At 49.7% G+C, this 19,386-nt stretch overlaps 1 protein-coding gene across 3 annotated transcripts in view; it reads right to left on the bottom strand.

The window, feature by feature from the left end:
* The window catches only part of LOC140387805 (semaphorin-3D-like), a 482,389-nt gene that overhangs the window by 117,717 nt on the left and 345,286 nt on the right, over positions 1 to 19,386 (bottom strand). For all 3 annotated transcript variants that reach the window (XM_072470941.1, XM_072470940.1, XM_072470942.1), the window contains 2 exons: positions 18,186 to 18,255; positions 10,052 to 10,196 (listed from right to left, as the gene is read on the bottom strand). In XM_072470941.1, coding sequence (XP_072327042.1) covers positions 10,052 to 10,196; positions 18,186 to 18,255 — 215 coding nt within the window. The remainder of the gene's footprint in view (positions 1 to 10,051; positions 10,197 to 18,185; positions 18,256 to 19,386) is intronic.

A 19,386-nucleotide genomic window follows, 5' to 3' on the forward strand; every position in this document is an offset into this window, starting at 1 on the left:
AAGGTGGAGGTTTGGGGTTACGGGGATAGGGTGGAGGTGTGGGCTTGGGTAGGCTGCTCTTTCCAGGGGACAGACAGACTCGATGGGGCGAATGGCCTCCTTCTGCAATGCAGATTCAATGACTCTTTTACGAGGCACAAGTTAGCAATGCGATGGAATACTCCATTTTCCTGCAGACCCAACAACACTCAAGAAGCTCGGCACCATCCTGCACAAACCGAAGCACTTGACCAGCAGCTTACCATTCACTTGCTCCACCCTCAACGCACAGTGGCATCCAGAAGGTTCACTGCTGCAACTTACCAAGCCCGCTTTGACATCACCTTCCCTCAACCCACGACCTCTACCACCTAAAAGCATCAGACACAATGGAAGACCCCCCACCCGCCAGCTCCCCTCCAGGACACAGTGGCCTGGAATTTGATCATTGTTTCTTCTCCATCACAGGATCGAAATCCTATTGTTCCCTCCCCACCATTACTGTGGGTCTACCTGCACCAGATGGACTTCAGTGGTTCAGGAACAAGGCTCACCAGCAACTCCTCAAAGCAACTAAGGATGGACAAAAAATGCTGACTTTCCCAGAGAGACACATGTCCCAAGAACAAATAAAAAACATTCCGAAAGGTGGTGTAGGAATAGAGAGACCTGGGGCACACTAGCGCAAATTGTTGACGGTGACAAGGTAGCGTGTGATAGCGTTTTAAACGTTTATGTTATCCTGCATATTACTGATTTAGCCACAGAATACAAAAGCAAGAAAGTTATAAAGAACTTTTATCGAACACTTGTTTAGCTTCAACTGGAGTATTGTGACAAATCTCGGCGCTATATTTTTATATTTTATGAAGGATGTGAAGATTCTGGAGATGGTGCAGGAAGGTTTAACAGGATGGTTCAGGGATGACGGGCTTCATTTACAAGGACGACTGACGATGCTGCTGTTATTCTACTGAGAGAAGTGAAGGTTGAAAGGAGATTAAATCTTTAACAGTCCAGAGAGGTAGAAACTGTTCAAATTGGCAAAACAATTGAAAATCAGAGTACACTTATTCAGGTTGATTGGTAAAAGACCTTCTCCATGAGGAAAAGTGGTTAAGTGGTTAGGAACTGCAGTACACTGCCTGAGACTGAGGTGGAGACAGATTCAGTTGTAGCTTTCAAAACGGAATAGGCTAAACACCTGGGGCGAATTTCTCCCCCAACGGCGGGATGTCCGCCGACTGGCGCCAAAGCCGGCGCCAATCAGACGGGCATCGCGCCGGCCCAAAGGTGCGGAATGCTCCGCATCTTTGGCGGCCTAGCCCCAACATTGAGGGGCTAGGCCGACGCCGGAGGGATTTCCGCCCCGCCAGCTGGCGGAAATGGCGTTTGTTTCCCCGCCAGCTGGCGCGGAAATGCGGCGCATGCGCGGGAGCGTCAGCGGCCGCTGTCAGTTTCCCGTGCATGCGCAGTGGGGAGAGTCTCTTCCGCCTCTGCCATGGTGGAGGCCGTAGCGGAGGCGGAAGGGAAAGAGTGCCCAAACGGCACAGGCCCACCCGCGGATCGGTGGGCGCCCCAGGACCCCGGAGCCCGCCCACGCTGCCTGATCCCGCCGGTAAATACCAGCTTTGATTTACGTCGGCGGGACAGGCAATTCCTGGGCGGGACTTCGGCCCATCCGGGCCGGAGAATCCAGCGGGGGGTCCCGCCAACCGGCGCGGCCCGATTCCCGCACCCGCCCAATCTCCGGGAGCGGAGACTTCGGCGGGGGCGGGATTCACGGCGGCCAACGGCCATTCTCCGACCCGGCGGGGGGTCGGAGAATGACGCCCCTGAAGAGGAGGAATTTGCAAAGATATAGGGAGAAGTGGGACTAGCTGACATGCTCTTGAAGAGAGTTAGCGCGGACACGGTTGGACGTCTCCTGTGCTGTAAACATTCTATGAAAAGAACTGCCAAGAAAACACCAAAAGCAACCCTGGACAGAACTCCCCAATTTGAGACGAAGCGCTGTGGCAGGGGCACCAACTTGGAGGCCGGGATTCTCTGGTATCTGGCGGGCGGGCGGTACCGGTGCCAGAGAGTGGAGTGGACCACTCCTGCGCGGGTCGCCCGGAAGGTGCGGAATCCTCCGCACTTTCGGGGACTAGGCCGGCGCTGGATTGGCGCCGCGCCAACTGGCGCCGAAGCGTCTCCGTCGGCCGGTGTGAGTTGGCGCATGTGCAGGAGTGCCAGCATGTTCCCAGAACCGCTGGTGTGATTCCTGCCCATGCGCAGGGGGTTTCTTCTCCGCGCCGGCCATGGCGGAGCTTTACACAGGCCGGCGCGGAGGGAAAGAGTGCCCCCACGGCACAGACAGCCCGTAGATCGGTGGGTCCCGATCGGGGGCCAAGCCCCCCCCACCCCGGGGCCGGATCCCCACGCGCCCCCCTTGAGGACTCCGCAGGCCGCCCTCAGAGCCAGCTCCCCATCGGGGAGCAGTGAATTGCCGGGGGAGCCACTGCCAATGGCTCCCGACCGGCGCGGCGCGAGCTCCGGCAAAAAACCGGCGCCAGAGAATTCGGCAGGGGGGTCGGAGAATCCCGCCCGGAGTGTTTCCCACTGCAGTGCCAATGGGAAAACAATTCAAATGTTTCGAGCCCGGCCACAATAATGATGCACCCGGTGATTCAAGGCGTATTCAATGGTGGGGCCGACCTGACGGCTTGTAGTCCGGTATCATATTGAAAAGGCGTCCAGCATCACTGACCTACTAGTGAAGGCAGAACGAAGATGCACTGCCTGGAAATGAAGCTGGATACCTGGGAGCACTCTGAGGACGGAAGATTTCCCTCTTGAGAAAGATAATCTCCTGGAACATTCCGAGGCTGGAGGGTGGTCCCTCTCCAGGACACCTAATCTGGAAGGTCCATCTAAAGATGCTCTCCCCCACCCACTGCAGTGGTGCTCCCAGGTATTTTGTAGACGAGTCCTGGTATCCGCCGGCCACGTTGTAGGAACATGAATCACACCGTCGTGATTTTCTTCCAGAATCACAGAGATTCAGGCTTGGCGGAATCGGCCCTTCATCTGCATCCCATTAACAGGATGCAAATTAGGTTCACGCCGTCTTCTGGCAGATTTTCCGACTTGCAATGGCAGGCATCAGTGAACATCCCGCTGTAAATTCATGATGGCAAAAAACTTGGGCGGGATTCTCCGAGCCTCCGTGCTGAAATCGCGATCGGCGCGGGGGCGGAGAATGGGCATCAAACCCGAGATTGGGTCCAAAGAACAAAGAAAGGTACAGCACAGGAACAGGCCCTTCGGCCCTCCAAGCCTGCGCCGACCATGCTGCCCGTCTAAACTACAATCTTCTACACTTCCGGGGTCCGTATCCCTCTATTCCTATCCTATTCATGTATTTGTCAAGATGCCCCTTAAACGTCACTATCGTCCCTGCTTCCACCACCTCCTCTGGCAGCGAGTTCCAGGCACCCACTACCCTCTGTGTAAAAAACTTGCCTCGTACATCTCCTCTAAACCTTGCCCCTCGCATCTTAAACCTATGCCCCCTAGTAATTGACCCCTCTACCCTGGGAAAATGTCTCTGACTATCAACTCTGTCTATGCCCCTCAAACTTTTGTAGACCTCCATCAGGTCGCCCCTCAACCTCCTTCATTCCAGTGAGAACAAACCAAGTTTATTCAACCGCTCCTCATAGCTAATGCCCTCCATAGCTACCGATCAGTGGCCAGCCGCCACGCGCATGCGCGGACCCCCGACTGGAAGTGCAGGGACCTGTATCGGCAGCCAGAGATGCGAGTACTATCCTGACTTACCTTCTTCAGGTAAGTCCAGAGTGATTTGTGTGCATTTTAGCGCGGGCATGGGGACAAAGCCCCATCATTGGAGAATCCCGCCACGGATTTCTGGGGTGGGAGAATCGCTGGGGGGCGGCGTGAATTCTCCGGCGGCGGGGATTTGGCGGGGGCGGGAATCGCGCCGCGCCTGTCGGCAGCCACTGGCAGCGGCCCCGCCGGCGATTCTCCAGCCCGCGATGGGCCGAGTAGCCACCCTTTTTCGGCCGGTCCCACCGGCGTAACGACAGGTACTTACGGGCAGGACCTGTCTCCGCGGGCGGCCTCTCGGGTCCTCGGGAGGGCGCGGGGGGATGTGGCCCTGGGGGTGCCCCCATGCTGGCCTGGCCCGCGATCGGAGCCCACTGATCCGGGGGCGGGCCTGTGCCCTGGGGGTACTCTATTCCTCCTCGCCGGACATCGCGGATGGGTACACCAGCCGGCGCGGAGGAATAGAGTACCCCCCTGCACATGCGCTGGGATAATGCCAGCACACGCGCATGCGCCAACTCGCGCCTGCCAGCGGAGGCCCTTCCGCGCCGGCCGGTGCAGCGCAAACCACTCCGGCGCTGGACTAGCCCCTGAAGGTGCGGAGGATTCTGCACTGGCGGCCCGACGCCAGAGTGGTTCACGCCACTCCTTCCCGCCGGAGTTGCCCGCCCCGCTGGTTTTCGAAGAATCCAGTCCCTGGGGCGGGATCGCTCCCTGCGCGGCGGGGCGGGGGGTCCCGGCGGGATGGAGTGGCGGGAACCACTCCGGCATCAGGCCGACCCAAAGGTGTAGATTTCTCCGCACCTTTAGGAGTCAAGCCCTCACCTTGAGGGGCTAGGCCCGCGCTGGAGTGGTTGGCGCGCCGCCAGCTGGTGGGAAAGGCCTTTGGCGCCACGCCAGTCGAGGCCGAAAGGACTTTGCCGGTTGGGGGAAGTCCGCGCATGCGCGGGAGCATCAGCGGCTGCTGACATCATCCCCGTGCATGCGCGGCGGGGGTCACTTCCGAATCAGCCATCGCGGAGGCTATGGCCGAGGCGGAAGGAAAAGAGTGCCCCCTCGGCACAGGGCCGCCCGCGGATCGGTGGGCCCCGATCGTGGGCCAGGCCACCATGGGGGCACCCCCCGGGGCCAGATCGCCCCGCACAACCCCTAGAATCCCAGAGCCCGCCCGTGATGCCAGTCCTGCCGATAAGGTAGGTGCTTTGATTCACGTCGGCGGGACTGGTATGACAGCAGCGGGACTTCGGCCCATCGTGGGCCGGAGAATCACCGGGGGGGCGGGGGGCCCGCCGACCGGCATGGCATGATTTCCGCCCCCGGCAAATTTTTGGTGCCGGAAAATTGGGCGGCCGGCGGGGCGGTGGCGGGATTCACGCCGCCCCCCCGGCGATTCTCCTACCTGGCGGGGGGGGTCGGAGAATCCCGCCCCAGATTTCTGGGGCGAAATTCTCCGGTATCGGCGTGATGTCCGCCGATCGGCGCCAAAAACGGCGCAAATCAGTCAGGCATCGCGCCGCCCCAAAGGTGCAGAATCCTCCGCATCTTGGGGGGCCGATCCCCAACCTTGAGGGGCTAGGCCTGCACCGGACTAATTTCCGCCCCGCCAGCTGGCGGAAAAGGCCTTTGGTTCCCCGCCAGCTGGCGCGGAAATGACATCTCCGGGCGGCACATGCGCAGGAGTGTTAGCGGCCGCTCACGGCATCCCTGCGCCTACGCTGTGGAGGGAGTCTCTTCCGCCTCCGCCATGGTGGAGACCGTGGCGAAGGCGGAAGGAAAAGAGTGCCCCCACGGCACAGGCCCGCCCGCGGATCGGTGGGCCCCGTTCGCGGACCAAGCCACCGTGGGGGCACCCCCCGGGGCCTGATCGCCACGCGCTCCCCCCAGGACCTCGGAGCCCGCCCGCGCCGCCTTGTCCCGCCGGTAAGAGAGGTGGTTTAATCCACGCTGGCGGGACAGGCATCCTAGCAGCGGGACTTCGGCCCATCCGGGCCGGAGAATCGCGGGAGTGGCCCGCCAACCGGCGCGGCGCGATTCCCGCCCCCGCCGAATCTCCGGTGCCAGAGAATTCGGCAACCGGCCGGGGTGGGATTCACGCCAGCCCCCGGCGATTCTCTGACCCGGCGGGGGGTCGGAGAATCTCGCCCCTGGTCTTCCCACCATATTCTCCCACCTTGCCTGCCAACGGCGGCCTTGGGAGAATTCTGCCCAATCTTTCTAGTTGATGTGCAGTGAGGAAATTGAGGTGGTCCCAAATCTCAGCTGATGTGGAATAGTTGATCTCAGTTAAGGGCGTTCTGTAGGAGCACAGCATTGTCCTCAGTACCCTAACTGAGGAAGGGAAATTAATAAGTTTAATTCTCTCTCCTAATCACTGTGTGCTAAGACCTATCAGAAGCACACAATTGAGTGCAATATGAGTGAGGCATGGCCTCAGGGCTGACACTATCGCATTACCTGCTGAAACTTACTGACCAGACTTATAAATGGTCACTTAGACAAGACACATAAAGACATTTGGCACCAACAATTTCACGCTGCTGCCACCTCAGTTACATCAAGCAGAGGCCCTTAAAATAGACCCCAATATCGCTCGCCTCGAGAAACACTTTTACATTGCAATAACGTAAATAATAGTGCATCGATAATGAATTTTAAACTTGTTCTCACAAAATTCACAAGGAACCCAAGCAAACAATTCACTAGCTTTTATTCGATCCACTTTCTAAAATGTATCTTGGGGACTCAACCTAAAGAGCTGTGTGATTAAATACATCAAATGCTAAATAAGCTTTTTTAAGAAATAAAATATTTGTCAGAAAGCCAGAAGGAAACACCTTTGAAGTTTGAAAGTTGGATTGTGTTATTAACCACAGCTGGCTCCAGGTGTGCAAGCTCCCAAGATGCTCATTTCTACCCTGTTAAACACCAATATTCATTAATTTCTAATTATAAAACCATCAACCTCAAATTGAACACTTCTTTCATACGCTTCAGAGTGGTTTAAGAAAACCATTAGTACAACAGAAAGCAGAAATATCTCGTCTTAGTCACTGGTGCAGCAGCTGCTGCATTAATATCAAACATTTCACAAATTCTTCACAGATCCACACTGCCGTACAGGGGAAAATAACTTTGACAAGTCATTTTCACTGCAGCAGCTGTGATTTTCATTTCCAATCTGAACTAGGTTTAAGGCACGTCGATAAAGATATCCCCCGCCTAGTGCCTTGAAATGAATCTTGCTGTAATACACCATTTTTTCAAGACTGATCACGCCCTGTCCTGTGCAAGAGAGGGTAATACTGCCCTCGTAAAACACGCCAAATGCCACTTGAGCAGGGCTGGTTTAGCACACTGGGCTAAATCGTTGGCTTTTAAAGCAGACCAAGGCAGGCCAGCAGCACGGTTCAATTCCCGTACCAGCCTCCCCGAACAGGCGCCGGAATGTGGCGACTAGGGGCTTTTCACAGTAACTTCATTTGAAGCCTACTTGTGACAATAAGCGATTTTCATTTTCATTATGATTCAGCAAATTAAAATCATTATCAAAAGTACGCAGTTCTTTGAGAATGGACTCCCAGCCAGCCGGCAATTGGTATTGTACAAATGTATGACTGAATACGTATTTTTAAGAGACACAAAGGGCGTCATTCTCCGACCCCCCGCCGGGTCCGAGAATGGCCGTTGGCCGCCGTGAATCCCGCCCCCGCCGAAGTCTCCGCTCCTGGAGATTGGGCGGGGGCGGGAATCGGGCCGCGCCGGTTGGCGGAACCCCCCGCTGGATTCTTCGGCCCGTATGGGCCGAAGTCCCGCCCAAGAATTGCCTGTCCCGCCGGTGTAAATCAAACCTGGTATTTACCGGCGGGACCAGGCGGCGTGGGCGGGCTCCGGGGTCCTGGGGGGGGGCCGCGGGGCGATCTGACCCCGGGGGTGCCCCCACGGTGGCCTGGCCCGCGATCGGGGCCCACCGATCCGCGGGCGGGCCTGTGCCGTGGGGGCACTCTTTCCCTTCCGCCTCCGCTACGGCCTCCACCATGGCGGAGGCGGAAGAGACTCTCCCCACTGCGCATGCGCGGGAAACTGACAGCAGCCGCTGACGCTCCCGCGCATGTGCTGGGAAACTGACAGCGGCCGCTGACGCTCCCGCGCATGCGCCGCATTTCCGCGCCAGCTGGCGGGGAAACAAACGCCATTTCCGCCAGCTGGCGGGGCGGAAATCCCTCCGGCGTCGGCCTAGCCCCTCAATGTTGGGGCTAGGCCGCCAAAGATGCGGAGCCTTCCGCACCTTTGGGCCGGCGCGATGCCTGTCTGATTGGCGCCGGCTTTGGCGCCAGTCGGCGGACATCCCGCCATTGGGGGAGAATTTCGCCCAAAGACTCTGGGTGTGATTCTCCGTCCCGCAGGCCCTGTTTTCCGATGCGGTGCACTCCTGCCGGCAGCGGGATTTTCCTTTCCCGCAGCCAGGGGCCACCCCAGGCCGTCAGGAAACGCGCGAGCATGGACACGCTGTCAGCGGGGCGGAGGAACCCACCGACGGAGAATCCCACAGTAAATGCCTCCATATTAAATTCATCCCTCTCCAATTTGAAAGCTGGACATGGTCAGAAAGGAAGAAAGTGTAAAGGATAGCAAAGAGGAAAAGGAAAATGGGCTCATGCCTTTGTAACATTGCATTGCAGGAACAAATAACCTTGTCTTCCTCTCAGGAGACTTGTAATGCAGCTCTGCACAATCTTTTATTCCACTTGTTAAGAAAAAGGGATATCTTTCTGTTGTAATCTGCACAGATCCTATTGGGTCAGGACAATTGGTTGCCTCATGGATTCTTTTGAGGTCAAACAATTATACCAAAAGAAACAAATTTAGGGACAAATCAAAAAGGGCCTCACCTGCGAGGGACATTGCCCAAACGAAACAAAGATCAACGGAAGCTTAAAAAACATCAAATCAAAGTGTGATTAAGAGGGTCGATAAAGCAATCCAGCCCCCGCGTGCCCACTGGGCACAGTGCTTCGATGGTGCCGGTGAACACCGGATCCTCCCTTTCCAGGGACACCCAGCCACGAAAGAGGGGCAGACAGTCCGGTCAGACGCCCCCCTCGGTCGCTCGCTGTCTGGACCTGTTAATAGCAAGTTTCACCAGGCCCAGGAGCAGGTTCACAAGGAGGTCCCCCTCCTTTCCCACCCCTCTCCATACTGGGTGCCCGTAGATCAAAAGCATGGGGCTGAAGCACAAACAAAACTTTCACAAAATGTGTTTAAAAAACTAAAAAGGAGTCCAGCCTAAAACACGCAACATAGACATGATGCACAGACTCCACAAGACCACAAACGTGGCAGGATTCGTGAGTATCTGTGAACCGGTGTAATCGGTGATTGTACGGCACTGTTGCATGAATCACCTGCCACTCCTGCCCCGAGATTGAGGGGGAGGACGCCTCCATAGAGGAACCTCCAGTGGGGGTTACCCATTTGTTGGGGAATCTGAGCTTCCTCGATAAGGGGACGGGGCAAACGTTAACCTTTTCTGTTGTACGAATAGAGCTGGCCAGTTAGTTACAAGACCAGTATTGGTGCTGTGTAAATATTAGTAGAGATAAAGTTAAGTTTTGTCTGACTCACAAACTCATGTTGGACTCTTTATGGCCCTCACAAAACTCCCTAAAAATACAATGTTGCTGATCAACTTAAACCAGTTCACCAATGAGCCAGAAGGTGGTCTTTGCCACAATGTAGAATCCTCGATGGGTAGATTGTGGAACTGCATTAATATCAAACAAAATCATAGAACTGTGGCTTCAATAATGCCCACTGCAATACCGAGCAAGCCACCCACTGTATTTAACATGCTGGCTCACCACCACCTTCTCTAAGGCAATTAAGGAGAGGCAATAAATTCTGACCTTGCCAGCAATCCCCAGAAAGAAAATAATTCACAATAAAATAGATTACTATCATTGATTATCCATAACTATGACCAAATCTTACTTTTCTTAAAATATGTCAGTGAATATCATGAGAAAGATTTTGAGGATAAAGGAAAATGATTTGTTTCGACCTATACATTCAATCCAGATTGAGGTAGTTGGTGAAATTAAAACTCCTTTCCTGCTGCTGAAGGATTCAACAGAAATGGCAGCTGCGCGTGATGCACGAGACAAACTTCACATCAATGAAGCAGTTGTTGCAGTGACCTCTCAGTCATTAATACTGCAAATGAAACACAAAGTGTACTTACTGTCCCAGGTCGTGGGTAAGGGATTCGTCCATCATACTGCACCCAACGATGGTCCGGGCCTTCCTTGTGAGCATATGGCCCATTAAAAGAAGCACGAATGTCGGCCATACTGTATACGCACACTGCAGAGCCCTTAAAGATTGAACTGAGGAAAATAAAAAGGACATGTACAAATTGACAATGATTTGATCTTACATTTTACCTTTAATGAAACATATTATTTGTTCGGTAAATATACAAATGCCATCTCTGGATCTGCCCTGGTACTGTGGCATGAAAATAAGATTCATACCAAACAAATGTTAAAAGCACTCCTGTGTTAAACAATAACAGGGGAGAAGTTCGACTTTCTGCCTGAACTGGGATGTAACTTTGCAGAGTGCTGGCTCTGGACCAAATATGGCAACGAGCATCATCTGGTAACATTCAAGCACTAAACGGGCATCGAAAAAGAGTTTGTGCAGTCCCAATGGGAGTGTACAATTTCCAAGTTGTTATCTAGTTTCACATTGTGGTCCTGCAACCAGTGTAGAACCCTCATTTGCATAACCACATCAGCCTGTTACCTGTTTCAAGTGGGCACCCTGAGCACCACCAGATTCAATTCTACAAGAAGAATATTTCCAGGGCCATTTTGGTACGGGAGATTGAGACCGATCTTGGAAAGGTTTTACAGCACTGTTGCTGAGTGAGTGGTTCAGTTACAGCCGTGTGTACTATCTCCAAGACGCACGACAACAGCTCAGCAACAACTTACCAAGGCTCTTTAGAGAGCACCTTCCAAACCCGCGGCCCCTACCAGCTGGAAGGACAAGGGTGCAGATATATGGGAACACCACCACCTGCAAGTTCCCCTCCAATCTGCACATCATCCTGACTTGGAAATAAATCATTGTTTCTTTGCTATTGCTAGGTCAAAATCCGGGAACTCCCTCCCTAACAGAACTGTGGATGTACCGACACCACAGGGTGCATGTTTTTAAAACATTTAAAAAAGTAAAATTCCAATTAAGGGATACTTTAGTGTGGCCAATCCATCTAACCAGCACATCTTTGGGTTGTGTGGTTGAGACCCACGCAGACATGGGGAGAATGTGCAAACTGCACACGGACAGTGACCCAGGGCCGGGATTCAAACTTGGGTCCTCAGCGCCGTGAGGCAGCAGTGCTAACTGTTACGCCACCATGCCGCAAACCACAGGGTGAACATGACACGTAATGACATTCAAGGCTATGGGCCAAGTGCTGGAAATGGGATTAGGTAAGTAGGTCAGGTGTTTATCAAGTGCCAGTGCAGACTCGATGGGCCGAAGGGTCTCTTCTACACTGTATTTTTCTGCGATTCTGTGACTGCAGCAGCTCGGGAATGCAGCTCAGCACCACTTCCTCAAAGATAATTGGGGATGGGCACGAAATGCTGGCCTAGCCAGCTTCGCCAACATCACATGAAAGAACACTTGGCTTGAGTGTAGCAATCTAAGATGACACTCCAGTGCAGTACTGAGGCGCTGCTGCACTGCCGAAGGTGCTACTTTCAGATGAGATACTACACAGAGAACTTGATCAGTTCTCTCAGGCAAATGCAAATGATTATTTCAGAGACAGTCAGGGGAAAATCCATAATATCCAGATCAATATTTCTCCCTCAATCAACATTATCAAAATAGATTATCTGGTCATTATCTCATTGCTGTTAATGGGAGCTTGCTGTGAACAAATTGGCAGACACATTTCCTTATTACAACAGTGGCTTGACTTCAAAAGATAATTTCATTGTCTGTAAAGCATTTTGGGACATCTGGGGCGAAATTCTCCCCCAACGGCGCGATGTCCGCCGACTGGCGCCAATAGCGGCACCAATCAGACGGGCATCGCGCCGGCCCAAAGGTGCGGAATGCTCCGCATCTTTGGGGGCTGAGCCCCAACATTGAGGGGCTAGGCCGGCGCCGGAGGGATTTCCGCCCCGCGAGCTGGTGGAAATGGCGTTTGTTGCCCCGCCAGCTGGCGCAGAAATGCGGCGCATGCGCGGGAGCGTCAGCAGCTGCCGACAGTTTCCCGCGCATGCGCAGTGGGGAGAGTCTCTTCCGCCTCCGCCATGGTGGAGGCCGTGGCGGAGGCGGAAGGGAAAGAGTGCCCCCACGGCACAGGCCCGCCCGCGTATCGGTGGGCCCCGATCGATAGAATGACGCCCCAGGAGGTTGTGGAAATGCTGAATTCATGGGTGTCATTCTCCGACCCCCCGCCGGGTCGGCGAATGGCTGTTGGCCGCCGTGAATCCCGCCCCCGCCCCCGCCGAAGTCTCCGGTACTGGAGATTGGGCGGGGGCGGGAATCGGGCCGCGCCGGTTGGCGGGACCCCCCGCTCAATTGCCTGTCCCGCCGACGTAAATCAAACCTGGTATTTACCGGCGGGACCAGGCGGCGTGGGCGGGCTCCGGGGTCCTGGGGGGGGGCGCGGGGCGATCTGACTCCGGGGGGTGCCCCCACGGTGGCCTGGCCCGCGATCGGGGCCCACCGATCCGCGGGCGGGCCTGTGCCGTGGGGGCACTCTTTCCCTTCCGCCTCCGCTACAGCCTCCACCATGGCGGAGGCAGAAGAGACTCTCCCCACTGCGCATGCGCGGGAAACTGACAGCGGCCGCTGACGCTCCCGCGCATGCGCTGGGAAACTGACAGCGGCCGCTGACGCTCCCGCGCATGCGCCGCATTTCCGCGCCAGCTGGCGGGGAAACAAACGCCATTTCCGCCAGCTGGCGGGGCGGAAATCCCTCCGGCGTCGGCCTAGCCCCTCAATGTTGGGGCTAGGCCGCCAAAGATGCGGAGCCTTCCGCACCTTTGGGCCGGCGCGATGCCCGTCTGATTGGCGCCGGCTTTGGCGCCAGTCGGCGGACATCCCGCCGTTGGGGGAGAATTTCGCCCCATGTCTTTATTTTTCTCCAATTGAGGAAGAAACTGATTGTGACAACAAAGAGGTTTGCATGAACTATGTATTTATAATTCTATTCTGAACAGCAAATTGACTGTGTTGAAAGCAGTAATAAATATTTTCACACCTAAAAATAAAAATCAAATTCAGTGTTAAAAACATTCACATTAAACTCATCCAATGGCAGATAGGCTGGACGATCAATGCAAATGTTTCACTTTATACTTTTTGTGTTAACATCAAACACTCCCTGGGCAGCTCCATGGGTCAGACCGAGAGCAAACATCCCACTGTTTTGCTCGATAAAACATCATCCTCAAAACATAACACATCTATTGCTTCCAGTGTGATATGTTTCCATTTCTCTGCCGAGCACCATGCTGGCAGTGGTGAGGAAATGACCCACCTTTGTGCCAATCAATGCTGAGATGTGGAATTTACCCTAAACCCTAACAGATGGCTGAGAGTAACTGAAACTTTCATTGCCTTGTGCTGGATACCAAGAGGATCAAGGCAGTGCACAAAACCCTCTCGAATACAGAATCTTGGAGATTAACCCTGTGACATACAACATTACAGGAACAAGTCAGGAATTCTCCAAACCAATCACAGTGATGCGTGGCAGTGAAAATAAACTCATCAACTGATGAAATAAGTCTTCTGGCCTCACAATGTTTTGCGATAATTTGAACAAAATAAACATATTTTGACAGCCTCAAGCCCAAAATGAATTACATGAAGGGTATGTTACATTTACATACCCACGTATACTCCTGCCTCTTCAGTTTGTCTATTTAGAAATACTCCAATGCAATTGCCTTTCCAATTACACCAAAATGTTTTTTGCATTTCCACACCAGCTGAACTAGTGACATTTTCCATTTCACTTTGTTGTTTCACCCACTATTCTTCCCGCCTGTCCCGAAGGCACTAACTCATTCTGGGCTCTGGTACCACAGGCACTGTCCATGCTCATTAAGCAACATCTCTCCCTGTGCGAACCCGAGAAATGAAGCTGTTTGATTGTGGAGAGCAACAAGATCCCACCTGGTCCCAAATGTTCACACAGGAACCTTGTCTAACAGCAAACCCTCACAAAGCGGCTCACACTCACCCTTCCTGGAATATAAGCAGCACACACCACGGAGTTTCAGAATAGAGCAATATTCGTCATTGGAAAGAAGCAGAGAAATTCCAGCAGACAAAGCGGGCACTTGGCCAAGTTACCAGAGACTGTGCCAGCATTAAACTAGACCTGTTTCATTCCATTTCTTTAGTTTCCGAATAACCTTTCAAGATGTATTACTCCTTTCAAAATATTTATCGCATTGTGTTTTAAATGAAGTTATAGTTTCCACCCAACAGCCATATGTGTGGTCGAGCATTCGGGGCAGAACTTATATGTCCCCGGCGCAGTGTCTTGAGGGGGTTGGGGGGGGGCAGGGGGGTGGCAGAACAGGAGCCTGAGAAAGGAATACCAGTGATCTAGAATCCAAGGACTGATAGCTTGGTAGAGAGTCGGGATGAAAGCGTATTTTTCTGGATGGCCCCAATGATTTACAATCTATATCGACGGCTTGGATACAGGGATAGAAGTTTGAATAGCCAAATTTCCAGATGACACTAAAATAGGTGGGACAGTAAGTTTCAATGAGGAAATAAGAACCTTACAATGGATATAGGCTAGAAGAGTGGGCCAAAGTGTGGCAGATGAAGTTCAACGTGGATAAGTGTGAGGTTATCCATTTTGGTCAGAAAAATGGAAAGGCAAATTATTGTCTAAATGGAGAGAGATTTCGGGGAGCTGCATTGCCGAGGGGTCTGGGGGTCCTTCTGCATGAGTCACGGAAAACTAGCATGCAGGTGCAGCAGATAATAAGGAAAGCAAATGGAATTTGGGCATTTATAGCTAAGGGAATTGAGTATAAAGGTAAGGAAGTGTTGTTGCAACGATACAAGGCATTGGTGAGACTGCACCTGGAGTATTGTGGACAGTTTTGGTCCCCTTATTTGAGGAAAGATGTAGTGACATTGGAGGCAGTTCAGAGGAGGTTCCCTAGATTGATTTCAGAAGCGTTTGTCGTATGAAGAGAGATTGAGCGTTTAGGCTTCTATTCTCTTGAGTTTAGAAGAATGAGGAGAGATCTAATTGAGGTATACACGATGATCAAAGGTATGGATAAAGTAGACATGGAGCAGATACTTCCTCTTGTGGGGCATTCTAGAACGAGAGGTCATCGTCTCAGGATAAGAGGCAGCAAATTTAAAACAAAGATAAGGAGAAACTACTCCCAAAGCTACCCAAGAGTGAAGTGGATGCTGGGACAGTGAGTAAATTTAAGGAGGAGTTGGACTGATTTTTAATGAGTAATGGGTTGAAAGGTTACAGAGAACGGGCTGGATGGTAGAGTTGAGGCCAGGATGAGCTCAGCCATGATCATAAGAACTAGGAACAGGACTCGTCAATTTAGCATCTCGAGCCTGTTCTTATGTTTTTATGTTCTAAGAAATAACTATCTGTCTCATTCCACCTTTTACCACTTGGACTGTAGTCCTGTAGGTAACAGCATCTCCAGCTCAAATCTGGTGATCTTGATTAATAAGGGGATCAGGGGTTATGGGCAGGAGAATGGGGATGAAAAACATATTAGCCCTGATTGAATGGTGGATCTCATTATTGAGAGTGACATACGGACTCTCAGTAACCCTGTATATAACCCTCATTAACCGTATATATAACTCTCATTAACCCTGTATATAACCCTCATCAACCCTATATATAACCCTCATTAACCGTATATATAACGCTCATTAACCCTGTATATAACCCTCATTAACCCTGTATATAACCCTCATTAACCCTGTATATAACCCTCATTAACCCTGTATATAACCCTCATTAACCGTATATATAACTCTCATTAACCCTGTATATAACCCTCATTAACCCTGTATATAACCCTCATTAACCGTATATATAACTCTCATTAACCCTGTATATAACCCTCATTAACCCTGTATATAACTCTCATTAACCCTGTATATAACTCTCATTAACCCTGTATATAACCCTCATCAACCCAGTATATAACCCTCATTAACCGTATATATAACTCTCATTAACCCTGTATATAACCCTCATTAACCCTGTATATAACCCTCATTAACCCTGTATATAACCCTCATTAACTGTATATATAACTCTCATTAACCCTGTATATAACTCTCATTAACCCTGTTTATAACTCTCATTAACCCTATATATAACTCTCATTAACCCTATATATAACTCTCATTAACCCTATATATAACCCTCATCAACCCTGTATATAACCCTCATTAACCCTATATATAACTCTCATTAACCCTATATATAACTCTCATTAACCCTGTATATAACCCTCATTAACCGTATATATAACCCTCATCAACCCTGTATATAACCCTCATTAACCCTGTATATAACTCTCATTAACCCTGTATATAACTCTCATTAACCCTATATATAACTCTCATTAACCCTGTATATAACCCTCATTAACCCTATATATAACTCTCATTAACCCTGTATATAACTCTCATTAACCATATATATAACTCTCATTAACCCTGTATATAACCCTCATTAACCCTATATATAACTCTCATTAACCCTATATATAACTCTCATTAACCCTGTATATAACTCTCATTAACCCTGTATATAACTCTCATTAACCCTGTATATAACCCTCATTAACCCTATATATAACTCTCATTAACCCTGTATATAACTCTCATTAACCATATATATAACTCTCATTAACCCTGTATATAACCCTCATTAACCCTATATATAACTCTCATTAACCCTATATATAACTCTCATTAACCCTGTATATAACTCTCATTAACCCTGTATATAACTCTCATTAACCCTATATATAACGCTCATTAACCCTATATATAACTCTCATTAACACTGTATATAACCCTCATTAACCCTATATATAACTCTCATTAACACTGTATATAACTCTCATTAACCCTATGTATAACTCTCATTAACCCTGTATATAACCCTCATTAACCCAGATATAACTCTCATTAACACTGTATATAACTCTCATTAACCCTATATATAACGCTCATTAACCCTGTATATAACCCTCATCAACCCTGTATCTAACTCTCATTAACACTGGATATAACTCTCATTAACCCTGTATATAACTCTCATTAACCCTGTATATAACCCTCATTAACCCTATATATAACTCTCATTAACCCTGTATATAACTCTCATTAACCCTATATATAACGCTCATTAACCCTGTATATAACCCTCATTAACCCTGTATATAACTCTCATTGAGTCTGTATGTCACTCTCATCAGCCTTGTAGATTACCTTTGTTATGTAACTCTGTATAAACATCTCATTAACTCTGTATATAACTCTCATTAACCCTTTATATAACTCTCATTAACCCTGTATATAACTCTCATTAACCCTGTATATAACTCTCATTGATCCGGTATATAACTCTCATCGACCCTGTATATAACTCTCATTAACCCTGTATATAACTCTCATTGATCCGGTATATAACTCTCATCGACCCTGTATATAACTCTCATTAACCCTATATATAACTCTCATTAACCCTGTATATAACTCTCATTAACCCTGTATATAACCCTCATTAACCCTGTATATAACTCTCATTAACCCTATATATAACTCTCATTAACCCTGTATATAACGCTCATTAACCCTGTATATAACTCTCATTAACCCTGTATATAACTCTCATTAACCCTGTATATAACTCTCATTAACCCTGTATATACCTCTCATTAACCCTGTATATAACTCTCATTAACCCTGTATATAACGCTCATTAACCCTGTATATAACTCTCATTAACCCTGTAAAAAACTCTCATTAACCCTGTATATAACTCTCATTAACCCTGTATATAACTCTCATTAACCCTGTATATAACTCTCGTTAACTCTGAGTTAGAACTCTCATTCCCAAAAAATTTCCTGAATTTGATAAGGGATGTTGATATTAAAGGAATTAGGGCCACCAGTTTTAAATTGACAGTTACAAACACATCTATTTTCATTCTTCACAATAAATATATAGAGGTCAAAATCTTATTTTGCTCCATGTAATACACACACTGAAAGTGGATGGTCTGAGTGTCATTAGCTAATTCTTACCTTGTAGTCGTGAAGACTCCATAAACAACAGGATTCCTTTCATCTTTTGTATGGAGTAAAAACACATCCTCTTTGCAACGAACAACAAATTAATTCAAATTAGTCATTTGAAAGGAAATGTGTTAGCTTCACTCATTACTGGACAGTTTCTAAACACTTTCCATCAATCTACTATTATACTAGTTTGTGATCAATAATGAACATTGTTGCCCCCTGTGTTCCATACTGATGAAGCATTTAATCATAATAATCTTTATTAGTGTGACAAGTAGGTTTACATTAACACTGCAATGAAGTTACTGTGAAAATCCCCTAGTCGTCACACTCCGGCGCCTTTTCGGGTATACAGAGGGAGAATTCAGAATGTGCAAATCCGCAGAGACCGTGACCCAAGCCGGGAATTGAACCTGCAGCTTTGAAGCAACAGTGCTAACCAATGTGCTACCATGTTTTGGATCAGACTCAGTCTTCTCCTGTTCCGGCTGCGAGTTGCTAATCCATGGTTAGATTTCCCAATGTGACAACTCGGCATCGGATTATAAACTAAAGGGAAGAAGGAAAATCTCTTACAAGCCCACAGCCCCCATCCCAAGAGCTGGAAAACAATGGCAGGATCGGACAGAGTCAACATGGATTTATGAAAGGGGTATCGTGCTTGACAAATCTACGAGAATTCTTCGAGGATGTAACTAGTAGAGTTGATGAGGGGGAGCCAGTTGATGTGGTATATTTGGATTTTCAGAAAACTTTCGACAAAGTCCCAGAGATTAGTGTGAAAAATTAAAGCACATGTGATTCAGAGTAGAGCATTGAAATGGATAGAAAATTGTTTGGCAGACAGGAAACGAAGAGTAGAAATGAATGGGTCATTTTGCAAATGGCAGACAGTGAGTAGTGGGATACCGCAGGAATCAGTGCTGGGACCCCAGCTATTCACTATATATTTGTGATTTAAATGAGGGAATAAGATGCAATTCAGAGTATCTCCAAATTTGCAGATGACACCAAGCTGTGTGGGAGGGTGAGCTGTGAGGAGGATGCAGAGATCCTTCAGTGTGATTTGGACAAGTTGAGTGAGGGGGCAAATGAATGGCAGATGCGGTATAATGTGGATAAATGCGAGGTTATCCATTTTGGTAACAAAGGCTGGAAGGAAATTATTACCTGAATGGCCATAAATTAGGTTAGAGAATGTGCAACA

The sequence above is a fragment of the Scyliorhinus torazame genome, chromosome 13 (assembly GCF_047496885.1).
Source record: "Scyliorhinus torazame isolate Kashiwa2021f chromosome 13, sScyTor2.1, whole genome shotgun sequence".
NCBI lineage: Eukaryota > Metazoa > Chordata > Chondrichthyes > Carcharhiniformes > Scyliorhinidae > Scyliorhinus > Scyliorhinus torazame.